General features: G+C 49.7%; 1 protein-coding gene across 1 annotated transcript; it reads left to right on the top strand.

Annotated features, from left to right (window-relative positions):
* The first annotated feature begins 504 nt into the window (after nucleotides 1–504).
* On the top strand, nucleotides 505–27,771 carry tp53bp1 (tumor protein p53 binding protein, 1). Its single transcript, XM_042343136.1, is given in 28 exon segments — nucleotides 505–692; nucleotides 2,238–2,313; nucleotides 2,909–3,005; nucleotides 4,369–4,457; nucleotides 4,986–5,117; nucleotides 5,755–5,836; nucleotides 6,579–6,760; nucleotides 6,987–7,104; nucleotides 7,990–8,072; nucleotides 10,172–10,377; nucleotides 11,099–12,611; nucleotides 13,400–13,516; nucleotides 13,806–14,003; nucleotides 15,217–15,259; nucleotides 15,972–16,354; nucleotides 16,357–16,541; nucleotides 17,065–17,217; nucleotides 17,862–18,157; nucleotides 19,205–19,378; nucleotides 19,900–20,211; nucleotides 20,696–21,129; nucleotides 21,868–22,059; nucleotides 22,376–22,549; nucleotides 24,285–24,488; nucleotides 24,781–24,878; nucleotides 25,338–25,537; nucleotides 26,098–26,243; nucleotides 27,559–27,771. Coding segments are annotated over 28 exon segments (6,255 nt in total). The 5' UTR covers nucleotides 505–512; the 3' UTR covers nucleotides 27,747–27,771.
* Nucleotides 27,772–27,907: the final 136 nt, after the last annotated feature.

Below are 27,907 nucleotides of genomic sequence, written 5' to 3'. Positions count from 1 at the left end.
ACATACCTGAAATGGAGTCTTAAGCAGCTCCAAATACTCTCTTCCCAACCACGACCTCAGAGAAAAAATATTTATAATTGACATTCGGGAGTATAAATATTTGATATGGATACCTTTTAACTTTGCTGAAATCCTAGTGAAAACAATGTGCTAGAGGATGTTTGTACCCTTGCATGTACCCAGCTTGAAATACATTCCTTTGGGAAAGATCAGGAGAGGGAATAGAAATGCTGGTGTTTTAATAATATTGCACGAGCAATGAGTGTCCAAACCAGCTTAGAGTAAGAAATGGGGAATTGTACTTGGGGTTAATATGAGATGTTTGTTTTATATGTGAACAATATAAAATGCAGGTTATTCTAAGAAGAACAATATAAAAGGTTACTGTCAAAGAACAGGTAATTGGATTGAAAGTAGATAGTTCCAGCAGGCGCAGGCATAGACCTAACATTGATGGATTGAACGGCTGCAATTTCTATGATTCTTGTGTGTTTCTTTTTCTAGTTCGGCACATGGACCCTAATCGGAGTCAGTCAGAGCCAGATTTCTCGCAGCAAGATACGCCCTGTTTGATTGTGGAGGATTCGCAGCCGGAAAGCATTCTGTCAGAGGATGATCCTGAGCACAGTTACCACCGCTTGCAGACCAGGTGCCTTTCTAACCTGCAGCCCTGCGTTCAGAGTCCAGTTCTGGTGAGTACACAGAGGAGAATATAAGCCTTTCACTGTCCTGCTATGTATAGACAATGGGCCTGACTTTTTCCTCTGGTAGAGGGATCCAAAACAAGGAGACATAATCTTAAAATTGTAGCTATGACAGTTAGATGTGATATCGTATCAGAAAACATTTAGTCATAGAGGGTCATGAAAATGTGGAATGCACTAATCTTAGAAGGCTGCAGAGGTAAAATCAGCTGCAGTGTTTAAAACGGATGTAACCAGATGCTGGGTAAGTAAGGTGTAAAGAAAGACAAAGAAATTAGATTAAATGATCTAACAAACTGGAGGAACTGACAGAATGGGCTGAAAGGCTTCTTCCTGTTCCTGTAGCTATCCATGTGAATAGGTCCAGTTGTAGTATAGTATCTTAGATACAAGCAGATGTAAGCAATGAGGACAAAGCAACATAAAATGTTTCAGAGCTGAGTGACTGGTTCGAAAATCATGCAACTTGATGATTGCTATAATCAGGTACATTCTCTGTTCACTATGGGTATTCCATCTGATGTCACGGAGTCCTGAATATCAGACAGTAGATTCTTTTTTGAAGTGCTGGGGTTTCAGACAACATCTGTATATGTTAAGGACTCCAAGACTCCATCCAGCATGAATGGGGGCTATATAAATGCAAGTTGTTGCTGTTGTATATGATCCCAATTAACTTGCCTCAATTTCTGCCTGTGTATCTTGACAAGAGCAAGGAAGTGAAGGGAAATCTGTACAAGATATTGGCTACACTGCAGATATTGGATTCATTACAGATGGGATGTTGTAGCCATGGCAAGAGTACAGTGGCGATTCACTGAGATCGTGACAGGCATGGAAGGTTATAATTAAGTGAAGAGACTTGGAAAAAATTGGGGCTTTTTCATTAAAGGGGTATAATTGTTTTTCAAAATTATGAATAATAATAATAACAATCCTTGCATTTGATATAGTGCTTTTCATGTCTTCTAGACGTCTCAAAGCGCTTCACAGAATATACAGTAAAGTGAATTGACTATATTTATGGGCAAAAATGCAGCAGCCAATTGCGCACAGCAGTGTCCCACAGACAGTCGTGGATTGAAGTCACCGATTTATTATTTTTTTCTTGATATTATTTTTGATAGTGTAAAATTTTGATAGCGGAATAATTTTGATAGCGTAAAAAGAGATTATTTCCACTGTTCAGCAAATCAGTAATTAGGATTATTGCCATTTTTTATGCTGAAGGGCTATTAGAATGGGGAGCGCATTTTGCCTACAAAACAGGATTATTATTATGAATACTACCGATGGCCATTGCAGCTATGTCTATAGCATAATTCAAAAGGCATCTGTATCAATATTTGAGGAAAAATTAATATTAAAAATTATGATGGTGGGGGTAAAGTGGGAGAATGGAATTAGAGTAGATATCGTCATTGCGGGAGCTAGCTCCAGCGCAAATGCAGTGGGCTGAATTGTGACTTTCTGTGCTGTGGGCATTCGGTGATTCTAACTGGAGTCTACCACTTTCCTGTCTCTGTGCTCCAGGAGCTGATCTCAGCACCGCAGTCCAGGAAAAGCTCAGGAGGAGGTGCACCGGTGGGGAAAGAAACGCCTAACAGAGGTGAGGGGTCTGATCAGCTGGTCAGTGAGTAAGTTCATACAGAAGACCGTGACAAGTGGTACTAAGATCCACTGTAAAACTAAATTTTAAAACCGGAGAAATCCCTGTTCTTGTTGGTGTTTGGAGATGCAGCGATGCACACAAGTTCCCATTGGTTTTAGTGCAGAATATTTCACAAATCGAATTATTGTTGTAAATTACACACTGGGGTTTCAAATGCGAAGGTTTATAATTGGAGCCGAAGAGCAGCTCCTACCAGTACCTGACTCGGGGGATGGCAGCCTGACCAGAAGTAGATCATGCTGGAACAGAGTTCCTGCTGGTCAGTGTGACCCATACTCCCGGTTACTGGCAGGGAATCTAACTCAGCCGGATTAAAGTTTGATCAGACGCTGATAGAAATACCAGTTACTCATTGCTGTGTGTCAGATTGGGCCTTCCCTCTTGGCTTATTGGGTGGTGTGTTACTGAGGAGCGAGGTCAGCTTCAATCCATGCTCTGTACTGAGGTGGGGTGAGTGGCCTTCACGTTTCTGGGCCAGTGGAATGCAAACATTTGTACCGTGATGAATAAATAGCTATTTGCCTTGTTTCAGTTGCTGGTGCTGGGTTGGCAGCTGGGGTGCAGAAGCCAGATGTGAAGCACACCCCATCAAGAGTTGAAGACTTACCACGACCCAATGGGAAAACCAGGTAACTGGAACTTGCACGGGCAAAACATTGCCAAGTCAGTTCACCGAGTACTTTTTTTAATATTAATATTTTTCTGCCTCATTTGTAGCTGCTAGACTCCCATGTGTTACCCTCTTGGTTCCCAGGTGTTCTACACACCCCACGTGCAGACATTTCTGAGAGATCAGCCTCTGAGGCACCATTACTGCTTAGCTCACCCTTGTGAGCAATGAGGTAAATATTTCACCTGGGCTCTTGTTAGGCTTGAGGCCTCCTCATCCCTTGTGCTTCTCTAGCTAGGACAGTGGCCTAACTGGGCTTCAAGCTCTTGAGTAGCTCAAGCAATGCCCCACTTTAGATGGGATGTCAAGGCCGTGGAAAGGGTACAGGTGAGATTTGATGGAATGATTCCAGCGTTTGGAGGCTTCACTTATGGTGACAGACTAGAGAAACTGGTATTTTTGTTGCTAGTACAGAGAAAGTTGAAAAGAGTTCTGATTCAGAAGAAATCCCAAATTTTTGGATGAGGTGAATGGGGAGAAACTATAACCACAGGTGAGGGAGTCGATAACCGGGAGATATCATTTGAAGATAAATACCAAAAGTCAAAGGAATAATCTATTACTCACAGAGAGTTGAAGTAGGACCACTGGGAGTAGAACCTGGGAACCTGCCCTTAATAAGTCTCAGTCCCACACTATGAGGTGCGATTAGCAACTGAGTCATCATGGAGCATCTCGCACTTTGCCTTTGGTTTATGATTTGATCAAGATGTAATTGAAACCGGATTGTGATTAACAGGAGTTAGAAATCAGCCCGCTCAGGAGGACTGGTAACTAAGGACCTATTCATGCTGTGGTCTTCTGATTTGTGATGTAGCGCCAGGCCTGGCCTTGTTTATTTGCTTTGCTGGTGAATTGCTCTCTGGTTTCCTAGCAACCCCACTGTGCAAAGCTGTGAAAATCCAGTCTCTGTGTCTGGCAAATAATCATGGATGTAAACAGAAAAATGAGGCACATCCAGACATTGAGTTAAAATCCCTGTTGGGTTTTGGTGAGCCCACAGAAGACAGGATGGGATTTCTTATGGCAGTAGCAACCAAAAGTGTTCCCTGTGGGGGGGCAGGATTGTGTTGGGGAAGAGAGAGAAAGAATCTCTGCTTGGTCTGGGCTTATTGCCAGTCTTACCTCTTTATAACGTGATTATTAATAAACTTTGATGAGGGCTGCTGTTTTTTCTATCTATCCTCTTCTCCCCGCCCACCCCCCCCATCAAAAATACTCACCTCTCACTCCCTCTTGTGCCTGACCCGTTCCTCCTTCTGGCCCTTGATACTTAAAGCCCTGGCTAAATTTTGTTTCATTTTTTCCCTCACTTCAAACAGTGTCCAGAACAATCCTGCCAGTCCGCACGAGGAGCAAGATGGAGGAGATGAAGTTGTTGATTCAACGACAGCCTCTTTTATGGCTGGAGGTAAATTCAGATGTGGTTCAGCGTTTTATACAGGAACAAATCTTCCCAAGGACTCGCTCACAGGATCGCTCGCTCTGCCTCTTACTTGGTTATTTGCCTTTATAACAAAATTCACTTTGATTTCTAATTCATTATATCTTGCAAATTGCGTATTTAAAGGCGTTTGAAAGGAGTTATATGACTGCAAGGTGTCGTTACTCTAGCCATTGCCTTCCAGTGGTCACATATTTCTGTGGCATTTAATTTATTAATATTTCTCTACCAAGGCTCCTCGGTGTCTTACGACCTTCTTGAGTCAGGGAGATGATATCTTGGGCTCTGGTTTGATGAGCGACAAACTTTTAGGGAACTCGAGTCTGTCCCCGATTCACACGGACACTTCTACCAATTGGGAGTTGCTGGGCAGCCTTTAATTGAAATTCAGATGAATTGGCCAGTCTCTTCCCCATCTCTTAACTCTTGCAGTCCACACAGCCAAGCCAGTCTGTGCTGTGAATCTGAACCCTGTTCCTCTTGTCTTTGTTTCAGGCAAATCGCAAGTGGGAATGGAGCTGCTGCAGCTCTCACAGAGCCAGGACTGTGAGCCTGAGCCCAGTGGGTGCGTGGGTGACTCGGGGGAAGAGTGTTCGGGCGCTGTCCCCAGCGAGAAACCAGAGCCAGGTAGGAGGAGGATACTGATATCTGTATCTTTTCTCTGTTTTTATCCTTTCCTCCCTGGCACCCCCACTCCCCCAACCAACCACTCTAACTTGAGACCAGCTCCCTGTGTGGCAAAACCCAGCAATTTTCCCCTTGTTTCCATTCTCAATGGTGCACTTGCCACCTGGAATATTTTTGTTAAGCCGTTTTGTGGCTCCGGGGTCCCTCAGGGAGAGAGCGTTCCATTGGAACAATCCATTTCTGGGATTTTCCATGTAGGTGGGATGCATGGAATTCTCAGTTTGGTTTGGATACTCTTTAAGCACGGCGATGGTTTTTCGCATATGTCAGACACCCGGCTGATCTCCCATCTCCCCCTCGCCATCCAAATTATTTTTTTGTGGAAGAGGCAGGGGAGAAGAATCAGTGAATGCAGCAAGTATTATTGCGCCTCGTATTGATGTTAAACTGCTGGCTATCAGTCCGGTTCTCAATGATCCCCGCATGACTGCAGCGGCCTATTGACTACTTGGCAGGAAATTAGCCACACTGTGTTATGCCTGGACAGGCGGGTGAGTACACTGTAGTATCTGAAAGGAATATAGGGATGCGGTGTATATTATCTCCTGTAATCACGTCATCTCCTGATTCCTCACAGCTGCTGATGCTCGTTCTGCATCTGACCAGCAATCAACACAGAAGCCCTTAAGCAGTGAAGTTGCCGCTCAGTGCACAGCAGGGTAGGTTGGAGAAAATATATTCCTTAATCATTGTTGTGCCCAAGGAGCAGGAAGGGGGCGAGAAGTAGACCGTTGACATCCAATAAAGTACAGCTCATGTACTTCAACTCTGTGTTAGTTTACAGGATGTTTCCAAGAGCGAATAAATGGTGCCCTGCACTGTGTGGATGAAGCTCACACCCACAGGTGACATGCGTGGGTAGAGGTCTGGCCAATATGGGTATTATCCCATCTCCTTTCTCTCATCTGGGCCCTTGCCCACACACTCACAGATGAACAATTCAAAGCACAAAGAGAGCTATTCTTTGATACGTACAAAAAAAGTCCGGAATTGCTGGTTGAATTACACAATGTCAAAGAGCTGGTCAAATCTGTTTCAAATTCATTCTTTTCTAGGAACCGCAAGACTCAAAACTCCACATCTCCCTCAGGTTTTTAAAACCTAAGTTTGCTGATGCCTATCTATTACCTCTCAGTGCCTTTTCAATCCGGGTGGTTGTGGAGGGCAGGGGGGGCATCTGCTGCTCAACCCTTCACCTTGATTTCTCAATTTAAAAATAAACACAATTTGAAGAAAACTGCTATCGGAATTGTTTTGAGGCTTCTGAGAATTCTGAGGAGGCGGTGTCATACCTGACTTTGGTGTCTGTGTAAAGAGGGCTGGTTCCTCTCTCAGTGCTTCACCCTGAGCCAGCGAGCACCTTATCCATCATCTTTATGGGATTCTTTTTACATGTTGCAGGTCAGATGTGATCTCGAGTGCTCCCACCCCGTCTCTTCAGGAAAAGGTCGAAAGCAGGAAGGAGATGGCTGTACAGTTCCTGCCGGGTGGTGGCATGAAGGTTGAGGAGTCAGCGAAACTAGAGCTGAAAAATCCTGAGGTTATCCCAATACAAGAGGACCTCTTTGAGCGAAATCAATCGGGTAAGCTGACCAGAACAGGGAGTGCGATCCTTCCAGTGATTGGGTGCCAATCGACAGCAGAGAACAGATTTGCATAGCCCTAATACAGGATTTGTGGTTCCTCATCCAGCTCTGTTCAGTATAGAAGTTACATTACTGCAGCGCCGAGAGACGGGCAGTTCTTCCCTCATCCTCCTGAAGGCACTGATGGGTTTCATGTATATTTTCTGGTTTGCCCCCCCCACAGATTCCAGGAAAGTTGGAGCTACTACGGGAATGGAAAGCGCTCCGGTTGCTGCAGTAGACCATCTGGAGGTGCTTCACCTCTCTGGGCATCAGGTCCTGGCACAGGAGAGCCTGTCTGAGTAAGTCTGTCGCTGTGGGACAATTGGCCTTCTGTGCTGTAAAGCTCTGTGGTTCTAGTTAATGGTGTTGCTCTATAACCGGGAAGTGTGTGTCCCCAAGTGAGGTGATCCTTGTAATGGTTATATTCGTATGTGGATAAAAGTGAGTTTTGCACTGTTTTTTGACTCCTTTTCTGAGTAATGTTGGGGATATAGTTTTATGGGATCCAGTGGATTGCTGTACCTTGTCCAAATGGCTTTCTTGTCATGCCGCCTTTGAGTTGGCGGTAGCCTTGTTACCCCGATAGCCTTGTTACCATTCATCTGCCCAGGCTGCTGTTCTTGAGAGGATACTTGATCGTGTAGATCAGGGAAAAACATCACAGCCAAGCCTGCTCCTTACTAATGCTAGAAAACCTGCAGCTTCAGGAGAGAGGAATCTGGATAACTGGCTGATTTGCCTCTCCCTCCAGGGGCTCTGGGGCCAATAGCAGTTACGACCTCTGTCCCAGTCGGCGATCAATTCACTCTGCACTGACTGGGATCGAATCATTGCCCTCCTTTGTGTCTGCGGAAATGCCTCAGGCTGCGTGTTTACCCACTGAGATAGTAAAAGGAAAATATGCTTCAGTCCGTGTGAGACAGTCCCCTTGAGGTGATTTGCCTTAACACCTGAACTGTGTAACAGGAAACTCCGTTCAGTCACACAGTGTAATTTGCCAAACAAAAATCATACAAAACCAACTGTGTGTTAGAACTGTCACATAATAAGGCCAAAGGGGGGTGTGTGTGTGGTGGGAGGGGATGGGTGGTGATACAACCAAACCTAGACCTCAGGCTTTGAGTGAGGCAGGATTCTGAGCTGCATGTTTATTTTTATTGTAATTTTATATTTCCTTTTCCCAGAAATTCCTCCGATATCATTGCTCCATCCCAGGAGTCCTTTGGTCCCACTCCAATCATTGTTCCCGGAAGCCCGACGGAACAAGGTAAATGGAAGCTGAGCTCTTGGGAAGTTAGGAATGGGAAGAATGCCACCTAGCCCGTCAAACTTGTTCAGTCAGTTTATTAGATCTTGGCATAAAAACAGAAGTCGCTGGGAACACGCAGCAGGTCAGGCAGCATCTATGGAGAAAGGAAAATGAGTTAACATTTCAGGTCGAGAAGAAGGGAGCTGTGTTTCTTCTCTCAGCCTTGCCCTCCCCCCTTCCCCTCTTCTATAACCATTCACACATCCTCTGGGTCTTAGACGCATCTTTTCTTTTTATAATCACTCACTATTGCCTTCTATTGTCTTGCACCATCAACACCTGATCTCATCATCCTTGGTCCTCCACCTAAATTTTTCCTTTTTCTTTCCCCATCCCCTTCTCTGCTTATCCTTATAATCTGCTCCCTTTCAGCATCCTCCAGTTCTGACGAAAGATTATCAACCTGAAACGTTAACTCATTTTCCTCTCTCCACAGATGCTGCCTGGTCTGCTCCGGGTTCCCAGCGACTTCTGTTGTAATTTCAGATAATAATAAAATAATAATAAACCTTGCATTTGATACAGCGCTTTTCACGTCTTCTAGACGTCCCAAAGCGCTTCACAGAATATACTGTAAAGTGAATTGACTGCATATTTAATAATCCTTGCATTTGATATAGCGCTTTTCGCGTCGGGAGGACGTCCCAAAGCGCTTCACAGAACACACTGCAAAGTGAATTGACTGTATATTTGTGGGCGAAAGCGGCAGCCAATTGCGCACAGCAATGTCCCACAAACAGTTGTAGATCGAAAATGATCAATTTATTATTGTTTTGTTTTTTTCGGAGGGATTATTATTAGGTGTGTGGAGTAAGGAAACTTGCCCAAGGTTTCGCCCTCTGCCTGGAATTGAACTCAGGTCTCTCAGTTGCAAAGCGAGTGCTCTAACCACTGAGCTACAGGCCTCCACGGATTTCCAGTATCTGCAGTATTTTGCCTTTTATTAGATCTTGGCAGTTCTTTACATTCCATTTCCCTGCCTTTGCTCTATAATTCTTAATACTCTTATTCAGGTGGATATAAATTTACTTTACTCCACCCCACTCCCTTGGTTGTGTTTTCAGAGAAATGTGGATTTTTTTAATATATAAGCCATGACCCGCTCTGTCTTCCCTCACCTCTGTAACATCACCCGACTCCGCCACTACCTCAACCCTCAAGCCGCTGAAACTCTTGTTCATGCCTTCATCACCTCCAGGCTCGACTATGCAAACGTTCTGCTTGTCGGCCTTCCCAATTCCTCCCTCCACAGGCTGCAGATAATCCAGATCTCTGCAGCCTGTGTCCTCTCCCGCACCAAACTCCGTGACCTCATCTCCCCCCATTGGCTCCCTATCCTTCAGAGGATCCAGTTCAAGATCCTGGTCACCTAGAAAGCCCTCCAGGACCTCGCCCCACCCTACCTCTGCGACCTCCTAAACCTCTACTAACCCGCCCTCTCCCTCCGCTCAGCTGGCTCTGGCCTGCTCCACGTCCCCTGACCTACCATTGACTGGAGAGCCGTCAACCACTCTGCACCCAACCTCTGGAATTCCATCCCCCAATCACTCCTCCTCACCCCCTCCTTAGCCTCCTTCAAGTCCCGCCTCAAGACCCTCCTCTTCGACCATGCTATCAGCCACCCCCCTTTCCCTCCCTTCCCTTCTCCCCCCACTGACCCCAGCTCGGGTCTGAAATGCTGTACCCTTACTAGCGCCTTGGGACGTCCTCCCGATGTGAAAGGCGTTATACAAATGTAATCTTGTTGTTGTATAACCATATTCCCTTAATTTTTAAGCATTTAGATGTTATAGTCTAATTGTTTTTTTCGTGAAATGCATTAAAAATGCACGTTATTAATATTCACCCTGCGGTTGTAATCTACTCCCTGACAAGCAAGTCCGGATAGCCAAACCAATGTGAAAGTGGATTTGATTCCACCCTAGAACAGGCGCATTTTGGTGAGGGCGGGGGTTGGGGAGGGAAGGGGAGGTGTTGGTTTGAGCTGTCCCGTCAACAAACGTGCGACAAATCACTTAGATAAGAATTGGTTTCAATTCCTGATGCTCCTTTTTCAGGTGAAGAGCCCATGGACACCTCCCTCCCACTTGAACACACCAACCCAGCTCCGAAACGGCCGCTGGAAGAGGAGCCAATGGAAACAGATCAGACGGATGAGCCCACCCCCCAGCACCCTCAGGCTTCGACACCCATCTCCCGGAATCCGCCTGACTTCACCCCCCTACAGTCTCTACCTGTGCCAAGCCTGCCCGAACTGTCCCACGTAAGTTTGAGACTGAGGTGTTCGAAGAACCTAAAGCCCAAATGGTGGGCCGAGCGTATTCTTAAAATCCGAGTTATGTGAGATCGAATGATATTTCAGCACACAGAGAGCGGTGAGAGTGAAGTGAACTGCCCGAGAATGCGCAGAGGCAGAATCCATTGAGTTGGTCAAAAGGGATGTAGATTCCATTTAACCAACTCCTTGGAACGTTCTCCTGACGTGAAAGGTGCTATACAAATGTAAATTTGTTGTTGTAGCTGCTTTTTTGAAGTAACGTGTAGGAATGTGGAGAAAATGTAGATTTGTGACCCAGTCACCAACCATTGGGAATAATCGTTCACCGTCTGTCCTATCAAAACCTTTCAGAATTGTGAAGACCCCGTTGTATGGGCCCTCTATTCCAGTGCAAACGCTCAAAATATTTTGAGTGTATCCTCTTGGTCATAACAAACTTTTGTTATATCTCTAACTGGCCGTGTGTGTTGTGTTGCGTGTGTGTGTCTATCTAGTTCTGGGGACATCATAACTTAGTCCAGTACTCAGGTCTTTAATTTCCCATTACCTTAACTTTAACACCATAGTCTTACATTTTAAGATTGTGCAGAATTTTCAGTTAATGTCAGCAGGCGCTGCATGAATGAGCATGAAGGAAACCAAGGCAGATGGTGTCAAAAAGAGCAAACTGAAAATTCTGATCATTTTTCTTGATTTTATTTTGAAGGATATTTTGATGCCAACACCAAGCCTGACGGAGCACGCTGGAGGTGCTGGAGAGGAGAAAGCTGCTTCCGATACCATAGAAGCTCCTTCAAGGTTATCTGAGGCAGGAGGCGAAAGGGACAAAGAGAAGCAGGGGTTAGAAGTGGTGGAACAACATGAGTCAGGAAAGTGCCCGTCCAGTGAGGATACTGGGAAATCTTTCTGCTTGCAGTTGTCCTCCAGTGGGTGGTCTCAAAGGATGGATACAGGGGGTGAAGATCTGGCAGAGCTTGAAGATGACAGTCAAGCGACACAGATTGAAGAAGGAGCCTGTGAAGAACCTCCGCAGGACAAGGAGCAGTCGGACAATGGAGCCAGTATTCACCTCCAACTGACAGGTGGAAGCCAAACTGAGTCACCTAATATTTCGGCCAGTTCTAAAACATTGGAGGAGGAGGAGGAGGAGGAGAATGTTCAAGAAAGACCTGGTGTCCATTCGGATGCCGAGTGTGTCAAAGGTGAGGCTGAGACATCTGCGCGAATGGGCGGAGTTGCAAGTTTATCGGCTGTGGCAGAAAGAGAAGTAGAGGAGTGCAGCCAGACATTTCTTCAGCAGCCTTCCAGCCTTCATCAGGAAGCCTCCTCACCAGAACAAGTTGGTTTGCACGAAGAGTCGTCTTCAGCAAAGCAGATCGTCCTCGAACAGACGCCAGTGGCCAAGGCAGCAGCAGCAGGGACCTCGGAATCTCCCTCCGAGAAATGTGAACATTCGCAAGTCGATAAAAACGTGTGGGCAAACTCTCAGGAGGAAGAGTGCCTGAACCTTGCAATTTCACAAACTCAAACACAATGTACGATTGTCTGTCAAGAGACTCAGCCCAGCCAGCAGGAGGAGGAGGAGGAAGAGGAGCCCATGGAGGAGGAGATTGCTGAGCCTTCGGATGTGGTGTTAAAGGGAACACCGATTGCCAATGAAGGAAAGGCTCCGGTACTCACTCATCCAGAAAGTTCTCAATCTGCGGGCCTTGTGGTAGACTCGCAAAGACTGGAGAGCACAGATCGGCGAGTTGAAGTCAGGAGCATTTCGGAGGGTTTCAAAGCCGCTTTTGGTGGCAGTCAGAAAGGAGAGGAGGTGAGCTCCCGATCCACTGCCTCCACAATACCACAGAGACAAACGAACAGTCGAGAGGAGACTTCGGGATCTATTGAAAAGATCTGCACGGAGCCACCGGGAAAGCAAGGGGATGCCAGGCCGGTCACTGCAGACACCGCAGAGCAGCAAGAGGCCTGGGTCACACCTGGAGAGTCTGTAGTCTCGGATCAGAGGAACGTAAGCAGCCCAGCAGTGCAGGAGCCGCGGAGCTCCAGTGGCAGTCGCCAATGGGAGGTTGAGGATTTGCCGAAACCTGGAGGTGAGCTGCCACCGGAAGCCAAGCAGCCTGATACGAGCCTACAGGAGAGTGACGTGCAGCCTGAGAGTGGGCCAGGCGAGGAGCTCCAGCACTCCGTCAAGAGCCTCTCAGACAGTTCTAGCGGTGAGTAATAATAATTATTAATAATAATAATCCTTCCATTTGATATACCACCTTATCACGTCTTCAAGATGTCTCAAAGCGCTTCACAGAAGATACTGTAAAGTGAATTGACTGTATACTTTGTGGGCGAAACGCGGCAACCAATTGCGCTCAAAAGCGTCCCACAAACAGTCGCGGATTGAGTGATCAAATTTATTATTATTAAAGCCATCCGACGAGACCCCACATTGAGGTGGGGGGAGCGGGAGAGGAATTCCTGCACTGGGGAGAGGCCAGGAGCAGAGCAGCAATTGGAATATTTTGGGGAAGGATCTGTCTCGAATTATAAAGTCATTGAAATACATTTGGAGTTGTTCAGGCAAGTTTTTTTATATATAGTGTATATAATAATCCTTGTATTTGATCTATAATCTTGTCAAGTCATCGAGACGTCTCAAAGCACTTCACAAGATATGCTGTAAGGCATATCCTGTTAAAACCGTTTTGCCCACAAAATATAGTCAATTCTCTTTGAGATATATCCTTGTGAAGCGCTTGGAGACGTATCGAAGACGTGATAATGATATGTCGAATGCGAGGATTATTATTATTAAAAGTGCTTTTGTGCCCAATAATTGCTATGACCTCAGTTGACATCCACTAAGTTGGTCAAAAACAGACCAAAGGGTCAAACTTAATTCTTTTCGGGCCTGGGTTGGGTTAGATCCACACCATCCCCTGTGATTTCCCCTGAGCCATCGGGGAATGTTGGAGTGTTGTGTTGACTTTGGCCGGGGTTTGTTTTGCAGAGAACCCGTTTCACTTCAGCTTGCCCAAGGAAGGGGATGTCATCCGGCGGTCATCGACAGCTACACCCCCGCTTCTCAGCCAGATGAAGCGGGGCCCACGGCACAGCACTCCTATCGGTAGGTTTCAGGAATTATGTTGGTGCTTGCCTCAAACTTGTATCATTGATTTTTTTCTCTCTCTCTCTTTCGATCTCTACCCATCTCCTGCTCTCCCTTTATATTCCTTTCATTTGATTTCGCGTCTTGTCACCTCTTCGAAACTTCTCTTAAGCGCTTCACAGAATACACTGTAAAGTGAATTGACTGTATTATTGACTTTTTCTTTCTCTCTCTCTCTCTCTCTCTCTCTCATTCTCTCTCTTTTCAATGTTTTCTTTCTTTTCTCTTTCTTTCTCTCCCGGGACAGAGCTTGGGGACTGTGCCATGGTTACAGCCGATGTCACAACAGAGAGCACCATGACGACCAGCGCTGTTGTGGCCGATGACTGTGAGCGAGCGGCGTCGGGCTCAGAATCTGCCAATGAGGGGAAGCTGTGTCTGCGGATGAGGATGGAGACCCCGGTCCACGTGGAGAGCCAGGAGTCTGCCCTCTTCTGCCTGAAAAGTAAGCACAACGGGGCAAGTAACGAGAGAGAGAGTGTGTGTGTGTATGTACTTCTGTGCGTGTGTAATATTATTTATAGTTTTTTTAAAAAGCTATTGAATACAAAATGACATTTGTAAAGCGGGATCAGGCAGGGCGGAAGGCAGAGAGGGTAGGAGGGCGGCTGGAGGCACGGTCGAAGAGGAGGGTCTTGAGACGTTCCTCGAAGGAGGCAAGAGAGGGAGCGAGGCGAAGGTAACGTGGGATGGAGTTCCAGAGGCAGAGAGGCTGGAGGCCAGACCGCTGATGGTGGGGCGGGGTGGAGCCGGGCGGGCGGAACATGGAGCAGGCCGGAGCCTGCTGAGCGGAGGGAGCGGACAGGTCGATAAGGGGTTAGCAGGTCGGAGAGATAGAAGGGGGAAAGGCCAAAGAGGGGCCTGTCCTGAAGGTGAGGATGAGAATTTTGAACTTGGTCCTCTGAGGGATGGGGAGCCAGTGGAGCCGGGCGAGGGTGGAGCATCGTGATGGCTGTACAGCTAGTACACACAGTTACCACACAGTGTGGAATGTCTCACCGAATAGTAAACCTGTGGAACAGGCTCCCTAGGGAAATGTTGATTTCTTCAAACACAGATTAGATAGTTTTCTTTTAGGAAATAACATTATGGGACATAGGTAGTTCAGGGCATGTGTGCATGCCACCGCCAGGAAGGTGGAAGGCGAACTAGATGGACCTTGGCCTTTTTTTCGTCTGTCATTTCTTTTGTTCTTATGTCTCCTGGTGTCCTGGCCAACCCAGACTTTAACATGGGCGTGCGTGAGAGCTTTTCTGGTGCAAATGGCAGTCACATTCGCCTACCCAAACAGTCAGCAAACTTGATGGTAATTATCTTTGAATTGCAAAACGGCAAATTCTTTCTTTACCCGTTAGGGAAGTGCTGGTCAACATATCGGCCTCAAGAAGTGGCCCGTGAACATCCTGCATAGCCACCAACGCTGCAGATCTTCCCTGTAGACGGTGGTTTAAGGCCTATCTACAGGGAAAACTCCACAGTCTTTTGCATTTTTGGAACGAAAGTGCGCTTTGCTGTGCACAGAAAGGGCTGGCGAGTTTGCTTGTTGAACTAAGACAGACACTAACTACACTTGACCGTGATTACTTTTGAAGTATTTGAGACATTTTGACATAAGAAGCTCCAAAAATAACAAGTTGTGGATTTCCTTCTCTTTACAGAGCCTGCCTTGCCAGAGGGACAAACCAGCGAGCCGGTGTCCAGGTAAGTCTTTTTGTGCTTCCAACTGCACCCCTGGCTCCAGTGTGTCTGTGGACCACTTACTGTCTTGTTACTGTATATTGCGTTGAGTGAAGGAGGAAGAAAAGATGAGTCTTAAGACCCAGAGGATGTGTGAATGGTCGTAGAAAAGGGGAATCCTCCGCCACCTTCAATGTGATCCACCACCAAACACATTTATCCATCTCCCCCCCCCCCCCCCCACCTCAGCATTCTGAAGGGACCCCGTGATTCCCTGGTCTTCTCCTCCATTGCCACTAACACCTGCTCTCCCTAACCCCGGCACTTTCCCACACCAGCCCAGGAGACGCAACCACCTGCCCGTTCACCTCCTCCCACCTCACTGCCCAGGAACTCCAAACACTCCTTCCGTGTAAAACAGCAATTTCCATGGACTTCCGCCAATGTAGTTTACCGTATTCACTGCTCACGATATGGTCTCGGGGGGAGTTGTGGAAGCTCGGGGATTGCACTTGCAGACGGAACGGAAGTGTTTGGCAAAGCGATCACCCAATTTGCGGCCAGTCTCCCCGACATAGAGGAGACCGCATGGTGAGCAGCGAAGGCAGTACACTATGTTGGTAGGAGTACGTGTAAATCGCTGTCTTACCGGATTGTAGCTTCAAAAATTCCAGCTCCAAAAGAGCTCGACCTGGAAGGATACGGATGATGAACTGTATGAATTGTTTGTGTTCAGGGGCAACGTGTTCAGCCTCCCCAGCACCCAGGAGGAGGAGGACGAGGCGGCAGCCGAGGAGCTGAGGTCCTGGCAACAGCACCTGAAGCGCAGGTCACAGGGTCACATGTTGCCCAGGGACAAGGAGCAGAAAATCCATGAAACTGCGGTACAATCCATGCCCGAGGCCAGCAGCGGGCGGCCTGCCTCCCAGAGCGAGGAGGAGGCCATGGACCTGGAAGGAGGAGATCAAGGAGCGGGTGACAACCGGGGGGCTGAGGGAGGTCACACAGAAGGTGGTGACCGGGCAGAGGAGTGGCCTGCGGGGGGGAGAAGATGGGAGCGTGTACCCCGGCCTCCCCGCAGCCTCGGCACGCCGGAGGGTGGGGACCTGCGGAGTACCCGAGCAACTCTGGGCAGCTCAGGGCGGACACCGGCACCCAGACCAGCGGCCCCCCGAGCGTCCAGGCGCAGGGAGGGTATAAGCTGCCGTCCCGGGATGCCGTGGTGCAGACTGAGCCGAGCCCAGGGAGAGCGGAGACCAGGTTGAGGAGCAGCGAAGAGCGAGACACAGAATCAATCCACAGCCAGGTGCCCAGCACGGATTTAATGACTGTTACCCATTGGGCTTCTAATTGTGACACTTTCTCCACCCCCCCACGCCCCCTACCCCCCAACCAAACACACACACACACAAAACCACAGCAGAGGTGGGGACCACAGCTCCCTTCCCCAGCCGGTGACTGACGGTGAGTCAGTCTTGAGTGCATTGCACTGACCCGCAGGAACTCCTGAGGGTCGGGTCACCGTGAATCTTTTCCGGTTACCGGGCAGGAGAGGCCGATTATCAGATCTCTTTCCCGTTCTCCCCCCCCCCCCCACCCCCACCGTGTTGTTGAACTCATCAGTTTGTGCATCGCTGCTTGTGCAATGTGGAATTTCTCGCATGGCTCGAGTTAGTGAGCCCTAGGAATTTAGGCTCCTGTTGTGAATGGTGCGATATTACCGGGCTGACTTCGCTCAGCCCCCCCCTCCCACACACACACACACACATAAACACACGCGCACACGGCAGTGCCCTTCCTCCCGTCTCACTCTCACCCTGGTTGTTCAGGAGGACGAGGACTTTGAGCTGCTGCCCCCGCGCCCCGGGCGCCATCTACACCGTCATGTGCGGACAGTGCGCGAGGTGCGGACGGTGCTGACCCGGGTCATCACCGACGTCTATTACAAAGACGGGAAGGAGGTGGAGCGGAAGGTGACGGAGGTGAGCTGTGTAACGGGTGGGGGGGGGCAGGGGGCTGCTTCCTTGACAGTGCCTTCGGCCGCCTTCCCACCCCCATCCCATGCTGCCCGCCACCCCAACTCCCAGCTCGGATCCAAAAAACGCTGACTGTCCAGCGCAAGGGACATCTTTCTAACTTGAAGGGCGCTAAGCAAGTGTAATTTGCTGCTCCTGTTATAAGAGGTTGCTGAAGGCTTAATGCGTGGCTCAGAGCCACAACAACCCCCTGTCGAGTGTCTGAGTGATGCCCAGTCTGTGCTCTTGTCACTGGGACACCCAGGCGTTCTGTGTTGAGTCCTGGCTCAGAGACAGGAGGAGGCCATTGATAGTTCTCTGAAGTTCGCTTCTAACCATCGGAGCCCTCTTTTTGGACATTGACTCCGTCTTGGAGCGCTTAACAGTGGCGGAGCCCTAACGCCTCACCGAGGAGTGGGGGTGGGGGGGGGAGGCAACCGTAAGTGCGGACAATGCAGCGCTCCCCCAACCCTGCGCTGGAATGTCAGCCCGGGCTATGATCTCACAGCCCAGACATGGGGATTGAAACCTTCTTGACACAGAGATGAGAATACGGCCCCCCTGAGCCAGGCTGACCCAGCTGTGTGTGTGTTGTGTCTCTGTTGCGGTAGGAGAGCGAGGAGCCGGTGGTGGAATGCCAGGAGTACGAGAACGACATCTCCCCATCGCGCACCACCAGCTCCATGACCTCCGGTGACCTGGGCGACATCAGCTCCTTCTCCTCCAAAGCCTCCAGCCTGCTGCGGACCTCCAGCGGCACTGGGAGCCTGGCCTCCTCCTCGCACAGCGGCAGTGGGGGCTCCGGGGCCGGCCTGCAGGGGCGCGGCGCGGCCAGAGGGAGGGCCGGAGGGTCCGACACCCGGGAGTTCATCGTCCCCGTGGGCAGAGGAATCGCATCCAAACTGAGGTGGGTGAGGCCGAGCAATCAGCGGAAATCCATCAAGAGAATACAGTTCAAGATTCCGGTCCTCACCTTCAAAAGCCCTCCATGGTCTTGCTCCCCCCCCCCCCACCTCTGTGATTTCCTAACCCTCTACCAACCTGCCCGCACCCTTCGCTCAGTGGGCTCCAGCCTGCTTCACGTCCCCCCGCCTCCCCTACCCCACCATGGCGAGAGGGCCTTCAGCCACTCTGCCCCCGCCCTCTGGAATTTTATCCCTCCCGCAGTCCCTCCACCTCACTCCATCCCTTGCCTCTTTCAAGACCCATCTCAAGACCCTCTTCAACTGTGCCTTCGATCACCCTCCTCTTCCCCCCCGCCCTCCCCGATCCCCAACCCCCAGCTCGGGTTTGAAACAGCAGCTTGGGTGATCCTACCGACATGAAAGGTGTTATACAAATGTAATTTTGTTGTTGTTTTTGCTCCTCTTGGTACCCGGCTAGTGCTTCCTGAGTATTTGCTAAATAAGTCCAGTGTCCTGGCCTCTGTCACCCTCCTGGTAACCTGACCCAGCTCTGGGTTAGCCTCTTTTGTAAAGAAATGCTTCCTGGTGTTTATAATACAAGTGAAGTCCTTGCATTTGATTGAAATATCGCACCTTTCACATCGGGAGGATGTCGCAAAGGGCTTCACCAGATTCACTGTGAAAATGCAATGATTGTGCATTGTTTAGGTGAACCCAGCAGTCAATTTGTGCACAGCAACCCTTTGCTTCACAAATAACTGAAGTAAATGACCAATTGTTTCTGGTGGATTGTTGGCCAGGACTCCCAAGAGAAACTTCATTCTCTTTTCGAGTCGTGCTCTGGGATCTTTAACGATCATGTGAATGGGCAGGCCGGACCTTGGTTCATTTGAAGGACGGCACTTCAGCCTGGACCGTGGGTTCAAAGTCCCGATGTGGGGCTTGAACCCACAACCCTCTGAACTCGGAGGCGGGAGGGCTGCCAGCAACCAGCCCGACCCATTTCCCCGATTGAGGAATCTTAACTCGGCTACATGTTTTGCTTGTAGCCCAAGGAAGGCCGGAGGTCACGGGTCACCCTGCAGACACCTGCTCGCTGGTGTGGTGGAGGCTGATGGGGAGATGTCTGTGGGAAACAAGCTGAGCCCCAGGGGTACCTGTCCCCAGTCCCCCAGGGGCAGGGGGCGGAGAGGCCGGCCCCCAATCCGACCTTCTCCCGGCAGGTAAGCAACGCTCTGGCCAATTCTCACCTCGTACGTTGGAATTCCATCGCAGTGAGTGGAGTGAAAGCTGGAGACCTGGGACCTGATTCAGAATTCTCCTGGACTCGGGGGTAGAACAGGTGGATTTTATAGCTCCTTTCAATTCTAGTTCAACACTCTTAATTGTCAAGTGTAGTGACTTTTTTTTGCAGGCAACTGTGTCAGTTACTTTGTTCAAAATAAGGTCCCACAAATGGTTATGAAGTGAATGAGGATTGTTGGCCAGGCTGACAGAGGCTGCCTTCACTTATACACAATTACCGCACGTTAATTATTAATCATTAACTGTGGCTGCAGTTAGTCTGAACCCCCTTCTCCCAGGTTAGAGAAGGGGCCAAGACGTAATCTTGAGTTCTCCACTCTCAATCGCCATCTATTGCCTACCCACCCTCTCTTTTGCTGGAAGATACATTTGTGCGGACATGGGATGAGGATATGCTTGGTTGTGTTGCCAACACTCACTGTCTGTCTGACACGTGAAGCACAGCCACTCGGGTGAGGTATTGGAAAATACAGGGCCTTTGGGGAGAAGAGGAAAGAGTGGAGCCGTGTGTTAGCACAGAACTGAAGGGCAAGAGAAAGAGTTCACCAGCAGTCAGGCAGTGTGTTTCACACAGGCTTCAGCAGAGGTGGCCTGAGGAAAGGGCCGTGAAGGCAGTCAGAGGTAGAACAGGGAATCGGAGACCATTGAGAGCTGCGGCAGGGAGTCCCTCTCTTCTCACACAGCTAGCAGACAAGCTAGTGCAAGCAGCAACCTCTCCAGACTGTTCTCAGGACAGCACCTGTTCCAGCCGGTGAGACTGGGGAGAGGGGGGGAATCGATCATTGGTGGTTTTTAACACTGAAAGCGAGGTCGATCAAGAGTACTTTTAACACTGAACGGGAGAAGGCCATTCAACCCCTTGAGCCAATTCCGCCATTCTATTAGATCATGGCTGATCTGTACCTCAACTCCAATTTGCCCGCCTTTGCCCCATATTCCTTGATACCTTATGTAACAGAAATCTATCCACCTCGCCCTTTTAGGGAAGAGAGTTCCAGATTTCCACTACCCTTTGTGTGGAAACAAAATGCTCCTTGATTTCACTCCTAAATGGCCTAGCTCTAATTTTAAGATGACGCCCCCTCTGCCCATCCCCACCCCCTTGTTAACACGATTAATATAGTAAACGATTGATTGAAACCATTACTGGAGTAATTGTTGTCTTCGCCAGGCAATCCTACAGTTTGGCAGGGGTTCGGGGTGTGCTTTCTTAACCATTGCTCTTTGCCTAGCAGGGAAATGATGCAGATGCTAACTCAGGGTTCGGGAGACCACCAGTCCAGCACCCCCTCCCCCGAGGAGGAGCCCTACACCCGCATTGCCGCACGCCCCCCCGGACCAGCCGAGCGAGCCGGCCCCGCCACCCCCCGGCGTTCAGGGTCCCCGGAATTCCCACCGCCGGCCACTGCCGGGACGCAGCAAGCCTCCGGAGGGTTGTCCGCCTCCCAGAGCAGCAGCTTTGTGGGGCTGCGGGTGGTGGCCAAGTGGTCCTCCAACGGCTACTTCTACTCGGGGACCATCACCCGAGATGCCGGGGACGGCAAGTACAAGGTGCTGTTCGACGACGGCTACGAGTGCGACGTGCTGGGCAAGGACATCCTCCTGTGTGACCCCATCCCCGTGGAAACCGAGGTCACCGCTCTGTCCGACGACGAGTACTTCAGCGCCGGTAAAGCTTCCTCCCCTTCAGTGTTCAAGCGCTGTGAGACGTCTTCGTAACGCGAGAAGTGCTTTGTGTTGCTTTAGGGTTTCGGCCTCTCGGCGGTTTAAACGTTTGTTTGCCGTCCGCAAGGCTGAAATTTGCTCGTAATGCAAATAAGCCCGGTTCGGGCCTCTGCTAAGAGCTTTGAACCTTTTCCCCACGTGAAAGGCGCTAGGTGAATGCAGTCTGTTGCTGCCTCACCCATGTTGTTGCTGCCTCACAGGGGTAACTGCCCCCTGGTGCCTTGCCCATGTGTCTGTGGGTGCTGCGCTGGAGGGCTTGGGGTTCCTGACTGATCACTTGCAACTGGCAGGGTTGTGCCAGTGGGGTGGGAGGGGGCACTGTTGACACAGGGCGATCACGTTGGCTGGTCTGATTGAGCTGTGAGGCGCTGAGCCACTCGGGCCAGAGTTCAGATCTGAGCCCTGGCAACAGTCAGGGCAGCAATTTGGCCTCCAGAGACTTGTGGTAGAGGGAGGACGATGGAGTTAGAAAAGTGGATCAACTACAATTTCCCACTCCAAAAAAAAAACACCTGTCCAGGATCATCCCGAGGAATGCATCAGTATCTTCAGGAAGAGCTGGGAGGTAAGGCAGGAGGGAATCGGAATGGACAAAGCTTTACCACTCCGAGAGCAGTGTGTGGGGGTGGGGGGCAGGAACGGCTGCAGATCCGTCTGATGTGCTGTGAATGTTTTGCTGCAGGGATTGTGAAAGCGCACCGGACGGAGGCTGACGAGTTCCACTACTGCATCGAGAAGGACGGGCAGCGCACGTGGTACAAGAGGATGGCGGTGATCCTGTCCCTGGAGCAGGGAAACCGACTCCGAGAGCAGTTCGGCCTGGACCCCTGTGAGCCCACTACCCCCCTCACCATGGCCGCCGACATCAGCCTGGGTAAGACCCTCATTGGGAGAGAGGAGAGCGGGCTGGTGAGGTGGAGATTTTGTCCCCGTACGAGGGTTGTAATTGCGATGTATCCTTTCGTCCCAATTCTTCTTTCCCCCCCCCCTCCATTGTCTGGATCAAACAGCTTCCTCTCCACTGCCTCAGTCAGCACCTTAGTGTCTATGTCACGGTGCTCGGATGTCAGATGGAGCTATGCTGTATGTGTTGTCGGGCAGGGGACGCAGTTTGGTGCGTGTGCTTGTGTATGTGCGCAGTGTCCTTCTTCACAGCCGTCTTAACGACCCTCGCCCTCTGGGATTTACAGACAACCTGGTGGAGGGGAAACGCAAGCGGCGCTCCAACGCCAGCAGCACCACCCCGAGCAAGAAGCAGGCGGACACTCCGAGAGGCACCAGTGTCACCGGCAAGAGGAAGCTCATCAGCTCGGACGAGGAGAGATCTCCGGTGAAGCGTGGACGCAAACCGGCCCCAAAACTGGGTAAATACCGGAAAGTAAAAAAAACTTAATAATAAGCCTTACAACAACAACAAGATTCCATTTATAGAGAGCATTTCATGTCGGGAGGACGTCCCAAGGCGCTGGACAGTTGGGTCAGGACCCGAGCAGGGGCGAAATGGTCAGGGTGAGGGGAGGGAAGGGAGGGAGCGAGGAGGGGGAAATGGTGAGGGGAGGGGGCGAGAGTTAAGAGGGGAGCTGAAGGCTCGGTCAAAGAGAAAGGTCTTGAGACCGGCCTTGAAGGAGGAAAGGGAGGAAGCGGCGAAGGCACTGGGGGATAGAGTTCCAGAGCCTCGGGGCTGAGAGGCTGAAGGCCCGGCCACCGATGGTAGGGCGGTTGGGGCGGGGGATGTGGAGCAGACCGGAGCCAGAGGAACGGAGGGTACGGGCAGGTAGGTAGGGGGATAGTAGGTCAGAGAGGTAGGAGGGAGCGAGGCCGTGAATGGCCTTGTAGGCGAGGATGAGGATTTGAATTCGATCCTCTGGGGGATGGGGAGCCAGTGGAGATGAGCGAGGGTGGGAGTGATGTGGTCCCGAAGCCTGGTGCGGGACAGTACACGAGCTGCAGAGTTCTGAATGACCTGCAGCTTGTGGAGGGAGGTGCCCGGAAGGCCGGCGAGGAGAGAGTTCCCGTAGTCCAGGTGATAAAGGCGTGGACCAGTGTTTCAGCAGCGTGAGGGGTGAGGTAATGCCGTGGTCTGGCGATGTTTCGGAGGTGGTGGAAGGCAGTGCCAGCTGTGGCGCGGATATGAGGAAGAAAGGACAGCTCAGGGTCGAACAGAACACCGAGGTTCCTGACTGGCTTTGAGAGGTGGAGAGTGCAGCCTTGGATGCTGATGCTGTCAGCGCCTGAGGTGTGGAGGCGCTGACACGAGCCAATCAGGAGGGTCTCAGTTTTACGCACGTTGAGCTGAAGAAAGTTGTCTCTCGTCCAGGACTTACATTTGATACAGCGCCTTAGCATGTCATTGAGATGTCTCAAAGCACTTCATGGAATATATTGTAAAGTGGATTGACTGTATTTTGTGGGCAAAACACGGCAGCCAATTGCGCACAGCAGCGTCCCACAAACAGTCATAGATTGAGTGACTCAAATTTTGGAGGGATGATTACCTTCGGAAAGCGATCTGCCAATTGACTTGCATCCAGGTTCCTACTTACTGCTATATAAACAGAGGCATGTGCCTAAGGATTCGCCCCACTTGGTAATTGAACCTTGTTCCTCTTGCTTGCAAGGCAAGTGCACTAACCACTACAACGCTAGGTAAACAGATTAATAAAGAAATTTGCCTATAGGTTCGCCCTGCCCAGAAACTTGCCTTTTAATGGCACATTGTAACATCCAAATACCTCAAAAGCTTTGCAATCAATTTGGAAATGCTCTCTCCATTCAATCACCCAGTGTCAGTGTCCAGCATTCCCAGATTAGGTACAGGCATGGATTAGATTCAGAGTAAAGCTTCCTGCATCCTATCCATCCAGCATCACCCACACCTGGCCCTGGGTTTCTGCCTCCTGGTGACATTCCATTGACAACCAACACGAAACTGGGAGCAAACAGTGGTGGAGAGGATAAAACGATATTTGTTGCACTGCTTTAAGATATCTCAAGCATTTCACACTTTTAACTGGAGTGACTGTTTATCTGGTCAGTAACATACAGTTGCCCCAGGAATGGGAGAAACTCAAAATAACTACTGCAGTTTCCTGATTTCAGCCAAAACCTGCGAGTTTGCCAGCCCCTCGGAGGGAGGGGCCTCAACAGACGACTGCTCCCGCTTGGAAGTCCAGCACGGGCCGATGCCCAAGAGCTCCACGCTCTTTGTGGGCTACGCCTTCATCCTGACTGCAGCCACGGAGACGGACAGACGGACGAATAAAGGCTCTCCGAGGGACGAAAGTGCCAGTGGCGAAGAGGAGGGTAAGTAAGCCAGGAGGGGAGGTGGGGAGGGGTCTCCCATTTTCCTCTTCACCACTTGAAGGATATGCATAGAATTGCGGAGCTGTAACACAGCAGACTGTTCAGCTACGCAATTCCATGCATATCCTTCAGGTGGTGCCATTGCTCTGCGGTTTTATGCATATCCTCCAGGTAAGTGCGGCTGCTTTGCGTATCCTCCGAGTGGTGCCGTTGCCTGTTTTTAAACCCAGCTGAAAATAAGGCCGGGCAATGTTCCACATGTTTTTCTTGATAACAGTTGCTTTTCTTTCAGCAGAGTACGTGGAGACGGCTGTGTATAACAAACGTTACACGGAGGCACAGCTCCAAGCTGGGGGTGGTTATATCCTGCAGGATTTCAACGAGGCTCAGGTAATGTCGGTGTCAGATCCTCTTTGTAAGGGATCTGTAAGGGGTCTGCTCTAAATGCTCCAAAATACAATGCAAGCTCCACAGATGAGAAGCTGACGACTGCAGTTTCTATTTTTTTGTTGTGAAGAACTGTGGCCCCGTGTGAATATTGGCAGTTTGTAACAAAGCTAACCGATACCGTAATGGTTAACAGCATTTGCGCTACTGGCCAGGGTCGAACCTTAATCTGTGCTGAGTGAATTGATCTCATCAGTGTTAAGTAGGCTATCAGTGGGCTGCTTTTGGAGGGGGTAACCAGTGCCCATCAAAACCGTCACCCAACATGAGTCTGCCTTCAGTACCAGGGACAGATTTAGTTCCATTGAACGTGTTTGTATTAAGGTATTTCTTGTAATCTATTTGCGCATCATAGTTTGGATGCATTTGCTGATCTGATCTTTAACCTGTATTTCTCTGCAGTGCAAAGCTGCATTTCAGTGCTTGCTGATCGCAGACCAGCACTGCCGCACACAGAAATACTTTCTGTGCTTAGCTGGTGGAATTCCTTGCGTTTCTAACCAGTGGGTGCGGGACATCTGTTTGTCAAACCAACTGCAGCCTTACACAAATTACTTGCTGCCGGCTGGATACAGCTTGGAGGAAGACCGAATCCTGGAATGGTGAGAACCACGCTCCCATAACATCTGAACGTCACAAAAGCCCCAAGCAGGCTCGGCTTTCATTGTAAATGCATCGTGTTTGTTTTCAGGTGTTTCTGTACTGCAAGATGTTGTGCCAGTTCTTACCCTGAATGTTTTATGTGTTTTTTAATTTGAGAAACTTGGGTTTGGGTTTCAAAGAGAGGAATATTAACGGGCAGAGGGAGCGGGTAGGAGTGGGATTCGATGAGGCATCTCATGGAGAAAAACACCATTTACTTGAGGCTTGGTGATCCGGTTGTTTGCTGAAAAAAAAATTGTGATTCTTTAAGAAATGACCAAAGCTGAGAGGAATTGGAGATTTCATCCAGTCTGAAACGACTTGTAATTTTTCCTTATTTATTACAAATTTTGCTCAGACTGGATTATCAATGCTGAGATCATAAATTTCTGAGCTCGCACAAAAATAATTTAACCTTCTCACAAATCTCCGACCCTATTCCTTCTCTTTTTCCTCCCCCCATGTCTCCTTTCCCCTCCCCATCTGTTCCCTGTCCTGTCTGTCACCCCCTTTTCTCCAGGCACGCTCAGACGACCCCGTTCAGGAATATGAAAGTGTTGCTCGTTTCAGATCAGCGGGAGAACTTTCTGAACCTATGGTCGGAGATTCTGATGATGGCAGGAGCAGCCTCAGTCCGGCAACACGACTCGACAGCACAAAACAAGGGTAAGCATGAAGGAAGAGGGAAGGCCACTCCCTTGAAACTAGGGTCATCCACAACCTAACTCTTAATACAGACTCTACCCAAAACCCCAGACTCTGCTATTCCACTCTCTAAACCTGACCAACTTCCACCCAAAAACATTTCTTTAGCCCCATAGATAGGTGGGTCTGAAGATTTTAGCATCTCACTGAGTGCAGTGTATATGCTGTTTCTCTTCATTATCAGCCTAACTCAAAGATTGAGTCACGCATGATTTTGCTTTATTTTTCACTTGTTCTGATTTTCCTCTTCCCTTTGTGAATCATGGCATTGTGTGAGATGCTATCCTTTAGATGAGGCATTAAACCTAACTCCTGCCTGCTTGTTCTAGTCGTTCAGTTGGATGCCGTTTATAAGAGCAGGGAGATTCTTTCTCTTGTGGGTCCAGCTGATGTTCCTCACTCAAACAACCTTCACAAAAACAATCATTCTTTCATTGAAATGTGCACGTGTGAGGCAGTAAGAGGATGACACAAATCTTGATTTCAAGATCCTCATCCTCACCTACAAGGCCATTCACGGCCTTGCTCCCTCCTACCTCTCCAACCTACTATCCCCTACCTACCTGCCCGTACCCTCCGTTCCTCTGGCTCCGGTCTGCTCCACGTCCCCCGCCCCAACCGCCCTACTATCGGTGGTCGGGCCTTCAGCCTCTCAGCCCCGAGGCTCTGGAACTCCATCCCCCAGTGCCTTCGCCTTGCTTCCTCCCTTTCCTCCTTCAAGGCCGGTCTCAAAACCTTTCTCTTTGACCGAGCCTTCAGCTCCCCTCTCGACTCTCTTCCTCCTCCTCGCTCCCTCCCTTCCCTCACCCTGACCATTTCCCCCCTCCTCTCTCCCTCCCTTCCCTCCCCTCACCATTTCCCCCCTGCTCGGGTCATGACCCAACTGTGCAGCGCCTTGGGACGTCCTCCTGACGTGAAAGGCGCTCTATAAATGGAATCTTGTTGTTGTTGTTGTTGTTGACACTGCTGCAGTTTAGCTACTGCAGTTGCCTACTACGCATGCATCGCTTCCTCCCTTGCATCCTTCAAGGCCAGTCTCAAGACCCTTCTCTTTGACTGTGCCTTTGGTCTCCCTCCCACCTCTCTGCCTTCCCTCACCCCTCCACCATGCTCGGGCCCTTGACTGTTCAGCGCTTTGGGACGTCGTCCTGACATGAAAGGCACTCTATTAAATGTAATTTTGTTGTTGTTTTGTTATCATTACAAAGTAGCACATCAAAGCACTTTGAGATGTTTCAAGGTGATGAAGTATATCAGATGTTTGTGTTTATTTCAGATATTCCCTTGGGAATCTTTGACCTGGTGGTGACAGACACTTCCTGCCCCAGCTCACTGCTGAAGTGTGCAGAGTCGCTCGCCCTCCCTGTGGTGTCTCAGGAGTGGGTAATCCAGTGCCTGATAGTGGGAGTGAAAGTTGGCTACCGTCAGCACCCTAAATACAAACACACCTACACGTCCAGCTAAAAGTGTGGCGGCAGCAGTGGGGGGGGGGGGGGGCTGTGGGGTGGGGTCATCGTGCATTTTAGACGCTTTTAATGGTCTTGTGTTTGTAACTTGCATGTATGAAAATGTAAATAGTTTTATCGGTTGGATTTTTATTAAAACACAAATCGTTTTACCAGTTG

Source organism: Callorhinchus milii, unplaced genomic scaffold (assembly GCF_018977255.1).
Source record: "Callorhinchus milii isolate IMCB2004 unplaced genomic scaffold, IMCB_Cmil_1.0 Scaffold22, whole genome shotgun sequence".
Taxonomy (NCBI): Eukaryota; Metazoa; Chordata; class Chondrichthyes; order Chimaeriformes; family Callorhinchidae; genus Callorhinchus; species Callorhinchus milii.
The sequence above is the reverse complement of the archived record's forward strand: the minus strand, read 5'-3'. Positions and strand labels throughout refer to the sequence as shown.